The sequence below is a fragment of the Mobula birostris genome, chromosome 14 (genome assembly GCF_030028105.1).
Source record: "Mobula birostris isolate sMobBir1 chromosome 14, sMobBir1.hap1, whole genome shotgun sequence".
NCBI classification, from domain to species: Eukaryota; Metazoa; Chordata; class Chondrichthyes; order Myliobatiformes; family Myliobatidae; genus Mobula; species Mobula birostris.
The window spans coordinates 56,108,057-56,116,241 of NC_092383.1; the positions used below are offsets into that span (position 1 = coordinate 56,108,057).

Consider the following 8,185-nt stretch of genomic DNA (forward strand, 5'->3'; position numbering starts at 1 on the left):
GCATAATGTCATCAGAATGTTTATAAAGGGAATGATCCATGAGGCGTACAGGACTTGTTATTTAAGGTTGATGTTTGTTTTAAACCATTTTCTGATTTTAACAATGGATAAAAACAATATTATCTACCTCTACAACTTATCAACTTGTAATGGAACTGACCGTAGTAAATGTTAGTTGCATAGTTTTATTAATGCAATCATTGATTTATTTTATAATAACTTTATTGTAAAAAGCAAAATAAGTTAGCAAAAAATCCAAATATCAAACTCACTCAAAAATAAACAGTAAAAAATATTTATATTTACATCAATTACTTTTGGCACATTAGTTGCAAAAACACGCATTGGTCATAGATCTTTATAAAAATGCATTGGCCATTTAAGAATTAGGAATGATTTTTTTTTCTCTAATTGAACAACCCTTTGAGTCAGCAAACCTTATGCACAACACACACCAAAGTGTATAAAAATAAAAAAAAGCTTCCTATTAGAAAAAGATGCATGGAAAGAACAGCAACGTCCATTCAGTTTGGGGTGTTGCTCTCCAAATAGCTGTTCGGTGAACTCTCTGGAGTAATGTTATCCACTATGGAGGAGAGAGAACGTAAGCTGGCACTTCCAGTGGACTGGCCCTTATTCACAGACAGTAAGTGTTCTAAGAGAAAACAACACAGATAATGAATCAATGAGACAATACATTTAAGGTTCAATAATTTGAAATGATAGATCATAAGAATTGAATGCCTGACTTATATAAGAATAAAGGCCACCTCAGAGATCCCATACTTACTGCTAGATGGATGAAAGTCATTGAAAATGGTTCAAAGTTCAAGGTATATTCATTATCAAAGTATTTATACAGTATACAGATCCAGCTTCTTGCAGGCAGCCACAAAACAAAGAAACACAATAGACCCCATTTAAAGAAAAACCCCACACAACGAAGACCATCAAACACCCAAAGTGTGATAAAAGAGCAAAGTGTGCAAGCAATAAAAAGTGAACGACTAACAGAGAACACCGAGTCCCCAAAAGTGAGTCCACAGCCTCGGATTTGCTGAGGTGAGTGAGTCCCATGGCTGTAGGCCACAGCCATCAAGGCAGTTCAATGCTGTGTCAACAACAGCTGCAGTATCAGTTCAGCGCTGAAGCCCCTTGATCAAATTGTGCAAATAGTCACAAAAAAGGTAAACATGGACTACAGAGTCTCCGATAGTGAGTCCACAGTTGAGGAGGGAATTCAGCGCTGAGGTGTGTGAAGCCCGATGGCTGCTTCCAAACCTTGCAGCATGGGACCCAAGTACCTTCCACCGGCTGCAGCGAGGAGAGAGGGAGACCAGTCAAATGCCGCCCGCTGGCGCTGAGCACCAACTCACTTTCCACCCTCATCCTTGATGATTTTAACCTGGCTTGAATCTTTAAATGGTGCAGAGTAATGTTCACGTTCTGCCATTGGGAACCAAATCAGCTACTGCAGCAATGGCCGCCCTGCACTCTTCTCTTCACTCTCATCCTTGCTGAATCCGCCAGGAATTCACAAAAGCACCAGATCATTTAGTTGGCTCAAAATACATCCTTAAAATGGAAATTACAGGCTGCAATGATCACAGTTCATAAGTATATTTAGAAGAAGAAAAGGATCTAGTAGTTTTTTGAGCTGTCTGTAAGATGTCACTGTGAGTCGCTGGCACCATCTTACTTTCTTGGAGGCTGTAAATGCTGGAATCTTTAGTAAAATAATGTAATCTCTTTCTGTCGTCTTTGAACCTCCCCATAATGACTAGCTCTCTGTCTTTGTATTGAATGGCACAAATGTCTCACCAGCTAGATCCAAAAAGCATACTTTGTAGGTCTAAATCTGGATCATTATACCATAGATATCCACTAACAGCAACATAATGATGACAACTCACACTGTTGTAAACCACTAGGAAAGTGCCGACATGCTCAAATTCAATTTCAAACCTCATATCCAGCTCATTGACAGTGCTACACAATATAGAGTCAAAAATACATCTTGTGACCTGTATTAACAGCATCTTTTCAACACATTAAGGCTCAATTTTTTCAATGACCTAATGTGCTTAACCCTTTAGCATTCAGTACTATCACCAAAAAAAAATCCTGTTTCCTCCTCATGCTCCACAGAATTCCCAGTCCATGGATTTATTTATTTCAAGTTCCCTATTGTTTCCAACTTCCAGCCTTATTCCCATTCCCATCTTGCATCTTCCGACCATTTAGACCGTAAGATATAGGGGCAGAATTAGGTCATTTGCCCATCGAGTCTATTGGGCCATTTTATCATGGCTGATCCAACTTTCCCCTCTTTCCCCCAATCTCCTGCCTTCTCCCTGTATCCTTTCATGCCCAGACATATCAAGAATCTATCAACCTTTGCCTTAACTATACATAAAGACTAAGCCTCCACAGCTGCCTGTGGCAAAGAATTCCACAGATTCACCACTCTCTGGGTAAAAAAATTCCTCGTCATCTCTATTTTAAAGGGACGTCCCTCTATTCTGAGGCTGCGTCCTCTGGTCTTAAACTCTTCCCCCCATAGCACCTTGTAATTTATTGAAATTCTACCATCCTCTGCTCCACCACAGATGTTAGGGTCACCTTCCTAATCTATCCTTTCACTACATCTGCCACCCATTTTCAAGACCTCTCTTTTCCATACAATTGTTCGATTCTCAGTATATCACTCAATCACTCACATCGCCCTTTGAATTATGTTCAGCCAAGATCAACAATACAGAAAATCTCTGATAAATAAGTTGTGTTATAAATTAAATTTTATTAAACCAATCATATCTATGTTATTTTCCATGTAAACCTGCCTGTGTATTAACCGTGCTTATTTATTTATTTGTTTAATTTTATGTAGTGATTCAAAGCAGATAAACATGGAAACATAGAAAACCTACAGCTCAATACAGGCCCTTTGGCCCACAATGCTGTGCCAAACATGTGCTTACTTTAGAAATTACGTAGGGTTATCTCTAGTCCTCTATTTTTCTAAGCTCCACGTACCTATCCAGGAGTCTCTTAAAAGACCCTATTGTATCCAAATACAGACAGACCCTACCAGACCACGACACTCATTACAAATTAACCTACTAACCTGTACATCTTTGGATTGTGGGAGGAAACTGGAGCACCCAGAGGAAACCCATGCGCTTATGGCGAGAATGCATGCACCAGTCACAGAACAATGGTAGGATTGAGCTGGTGCTGTAATTGTGTTATGCTAATTGCCACAACACCGTACCATCCACTTTCTTCATAGACTGATATCAAAACATGTCATACTTCATGTCTAAAATTCTGCTGAGTTATTGATGGACTTTACCATAACTTCCTGGAGTGCTTTAGCTTTAATGACCCAAGCCAGAGTGACTGTGAAGGAATGATGTCTGATAAGGCAAGTTTACTTGCTGATGGGCAAGCCAAGGAATGATGCTGTTGGTGCAAGTAACCAGAAGATGGCATGTGTTCTGCTCTTGGATGAACACGGTTCATGGACTCCTGTTCAAGGGTTTCGTTATTGCCTCTCAAACATTGTGTTATGCCCATTTTTAAAAGGTGTAAGTGAAAGGTTTAAAGCACGATATTGAATAAGACAGTGAGATGGCAGGTCATTGGGGAAAATGATCTTCAAGGGCCCATCTCAGTTATGATTATATAAGTGGAAACTCTATTTCAGCTTCAACTCCTTTGCTGATAAATATGTACTCATTGTTTTAAACAAGGTAACAGATGTCTGCTAAATAGGCTTTCGTTCCACTTTGAATTGTAAAGAAATTCTATTGCTGGAAATCTGAGCTAAGAGTAGAAAGTGCTGGAAATACTTAGTAGGTCAGACAGCATCTATGGAAAGAGAAATAGAAGGAATGTTTCAGGTTCCAGATCCTGCCTTTCACCTGCAACATTAACCATGTTTCTCTTTCCAAAGGAGTTGCATTTCCCCCTTGGGTCTTAATGGTACTAAAGTTGAAATAGTTCTTCTGAATCGAAGTAAGCTGATAACTCAAGTTGATAAGGGCCCTGTGCAGACAGGCCGGTACCTACCGCTGGGAGTACTGTACGGAGTGTTACACTGATCAGAGGAGCAGCTCCATTCGGGACTACAAGAGGCGCTGCTTGATGCGCACTCAATTGCCACGCCGACCTACAATTACAATAGGAAAACATGAGCAAGAATGTATTAACAGAGGGTATTTATAGTCAAAGTCCAAACCGCCTCTGCTTCGACAATCTTCAACATGTGCAGACCAACAACAGTTCAAATTTCTTATTTTCTCTCTATAGTTATTCCAAAGACTCCGCAAAGCACCTGTCCTCCCCGCGACACCTCTCGCTTGGATGAGGAATTAACTGGGTATCTTTCCCCCGTGTCCGTATCTGGCCTCAAGGGCCCATGACAATTTACCATCTGCCAAGAAAATAAATCCCCGGCACATTCCGTGCCTAGCTTTGTACATTTGCTTCTTTCAGTAAAGTGAGCGATGCGCATTTTCCTAAGTGCCAAAGTTCATGGAAAACATTTACGTTTCCCCTTACCCTCCGCTTCGTGAAATCAACACATTACTCTAGTTTTCAAAGTGTTTTCGTCCCATTTTGATTTAATCTATTTCATTTTGCCCATTAAATTATGAAGATAATGTTCAACTTTTCATTGAAACCTATCAATCTTTCGTTAACATCACTCCAAAATATCAACTTGATATTAATATTAACGGCCCCTTTACGAAGAACACTGATTTAAATAAATAGCATCTCGATTAATTTCTACTATCAATGGCGAACTGGGTCCATGGAAGTTTCTACGCAGCAATTCCCTCATAAAAACAACGAAAACGCTTTAAACCAAACATTAGAAAAGTCACGCGCCGGGGCTCTCGGCGCAGTTGGCACTGAATTTGTCTTAACCTCACAAAACAAGCTGTAACAGCCACTGGCAGAACCACATCGCCCAGCGAGACAAAAACTTCTCATTTTTGAGAGATGTGTCATGGTTCCCCAGTCCTAGAGAAGGTGCCGGTGCCGGAGCAAAGGTGGGCGACGGGACGCGAGTGACCACACCACAGCTCAAAGTATCCAGGCCATCGGCGGACAGGGTAGCTCTGTTCGGATCCCTCTCGGGGTTTTGAGGTTGCCCATGCTAGCTGAAACGGCACGCGGACTGAGCTCTTTGCCCAAGCTGCGCGGATACTTGCCCCCTGACGCATGTTGCTGCCACTGTAGTGCAACTTCTCCTGTTGATTCAAAGTGCTGAGCAGAGCCTGCAGCCTCTCGATGTACTGAATGGCGCTGCGAAGGATTTCCACTTTGGGCAGTCTCTGATTGGGATTCAGCAAAGTACTTCGCTTCAGAGCCTCGAACGCCTCGTTCACTTTCTTCAGCCTCCTCTTCTCCCTCAATGTAGCCGCCTTTCTCCTGTCCAAGGTCACGGATTTCCTCTTGCAGGTCTTGCACGCCCACAGCAAGCACTGGCCGTGGCAGTCCTGCTGGAGTTGCTGCTGCTGGATTTGCTGCTGCTGCTGCTGGAGCTGCTGGAGCTGGAGCTCCGATACTGAGTACACGTGCTCGTCCAAAGCACCTTCCAGCGACCTGGCATCCGCGCTCAACCCCGACCCCAGCCCCAGCCGATCTTGGTACACGGGCTGCTCAAAACCTTGCAGGCGCGAAGGGAAGAGATTTTCATTGTCGAAAAACCGCTGGTCTGTAAAGTAGTAAGGGTTGGTTTCGAATAGTTCCATTGTCGGCGGGGCTTTTCCTTCTCGAGTTATCCCTAGCACCAACTGCACAAGACTATGGCTGCGCCAACTGTTAGGCGGCATTTAAAGTCTCCGCTGGCATGAAATCACCGGGATATATATAGAAAGCGCAGAAATTCTATCCAACTCTTAGCTGTCGACGTGCATCAAAATTTCAGCCTGATTCCACCTATTCCCAGGAGTGTTGGTTGCGTGGACGAACTCACCGAAACTCAGGACCCAAATTGTGATTTAAAGACGTTTTCCAAAATGATCGCATCCAGCCAGAACAGTTCTGGAAGGTCGCAGGGGTCGTTTTGGTGTGAAATGGCGAATAAAATAGCAACATGTTGGACCCGTTCTGTTCCTATGAATAAGGAGAATAGCCTCTTTAGGGTCTGGTACCTGCAGGCTTCTTGGGATCAGGCGGGAAAACCTGACTCATTGTGTTACTGTATCTCAGTATTGCAATGTTTGTTTCTCGAGAGTAACACTGCGACACTTAAAGCGATAGTGCCTTGCATTTTTTTCCCTAGAGACTCGGCACTGTGCAGCTAACTGTGCCAGCTCTGTTTCAAGATCCAAGAAGGTCGTCACTATGACATATTGGGATTGTATTTTCTAATATGCAGCACGCTTGGGGCAATGTAAGAGGTAAATGAATGGCATGGCGGTGCACGGACGCGGCTCAGTTTGAAGCGCTCTTTACGTTGATGTGCTTTGACATGCTGACCACACTTGTGTCTCTGGATGCGGGGCGGGTAGCGAAAGGTCAAACCAAGTCCGTTTTCACTTTCACCGACAGCCTTCGCACCTTGTAAACGTTCGCAAGAAGTCCCCAAACTATTCCGGAGGCAGCATCGAATTTCAACATTACTGCCGTACCCAAGATGGTCTTCATACACTCCAATCACGAATTATTTTTTTCAAAGCCTTTGCGATTCATTCCTGCCCGAGGATTAGATCCCTGTGATGCCTGGTGTCGAGTTAAACAGTGATGGATGATGGCGAATGTTTAAAATAACACAAAGCCTCCATTGTAGCCACGATTAATAATGAACGTGTTGGAATCAGTCAGAGTCGGCTCACTCCAACAGCGGTCCCCTGTTACTGTGGGGTTGGGGCAGGCGTTGTCCTGAACACATAATGTGCACTTTGCACGCCATCTGACGATACTAAACCCATACTTTATATGCAGTACAGAAGACCACACGTCGCGTTTTAAACAGTTTTTTTAAACGCTCAAATCCATTTCTTTAGTTAATCCCTCCACACCTTTCCTCCATAAAGCCAGGCACTGCCGTCTAGAGCCATACATTTTTGCAAACTGATAACTAAAAATTAATGCCACATTAATTAGAAATATAAATAGTTGAAATAGTCTACAATATTATATTTTCTTCTCCGTAATATAGTCGAAGGTTTAAAGAATATATATATAAAATTTTAGGACCCTTTGGGCAAAGCTTATTGAATGCAGGCAGAATCTGTTTAGATTCAAAAGCTGCAGTTGTTGCTTTAGTAATTAAGATAGCCAAGACAGAGAAACCATTACATTGTAGACCTATTAACATCTGTTGCACGAGGAACAATGTAATTAGCATTTCTAAAAGTGAACCTTTGAATTTAAAAAGCCTATAACTGCAGCTAGTGAGCTTTGGTCAAACCTACTGCAGTTTCCCCATTTCCAAGTTTGAAACTCTTAGGTGGAAACACCTGGCCTCTGATTGTTCTGTTTTTAACCTGCAAGAAAATAATAATTTAATGGAGAAGAAATGTAAACTAGAGCAGGTGATTAGAAGAAGTTGATGGGACTATGATGTCAAACAAAACTAACTGAACCTGTTGAGGAAGTCATTGTGACAGTAGGCAGGAGTATCTTTATGGAATTCCAACACTGCAGTTTGAAAGTTGTCCTTTGTAATTAATTGTTAAGAATATCAAGGGCCACTTTCCTCTATCTACTCTTGTTGCTAACTAATACTTATTTATTCAGTTCTATGGCTAGTTAATCTTATATTATCCCTCATTAATCCACACTTTCTTGTAGTGTACTGTCTTGGTTGCCATATCAGTTAAAAAAAAGTACAAAAGAGAGCCACATGCAGAACAATGTTATAACCCAATAATAATGCCAAAACTGGGAGGAACCAGTTGTCAGGAAATGATTGGCAGCTTAATTATCTTTCCCTTGGAAAAATTAAGGGGATCCAATAGCAGTCTTTAAAAAAAGTTTTGCTAACAAAACAAAAGAGCTGGTCATTTTCATCAGGAAGTGTGGAGAAGTACAGACCCCCGTCTGCATCAATGATAGTTGAGATGGAGATGGTTGAGAGCTTCAAATTCCTCCATGTAAACAATTTGCTTGGTCCAGCTACATGTACACAAATAGCCAATAAAACACAACAGCGCCTCTACTTTCT

General features: G+C 41.9%; 1 protein-coding gene across 1 annotated transcript; it reads right to left on the reverse strand.

Annotated features, from left to right (window-relative positions):
- Positions 1-310: 310 nt before the first annotated feature.
- Positions 311-5,802, reverse strand: myog (myogenin). Its single transcript, XM_072277643.1, has 3 exons — positions 5,163-5,802; positions 4,075-4,174; positions 311-655 (listed from the first exon to the last, which is right to left on the reverse strand). The coding sequence occupies exons 1-3, from the start codon at positions 5,763-5,765 to the stop codon at positions 525-527; spliced, it is 834 nt and encodes a 277-aa protein (XP_072133744.1). The 5' UTR covers positions 5,766-5,802; the 3' UTR covers positions 311-524.
- Between the last annotated feature and the right edge of the window lie 2,383 nt (positions 5,803-8,185).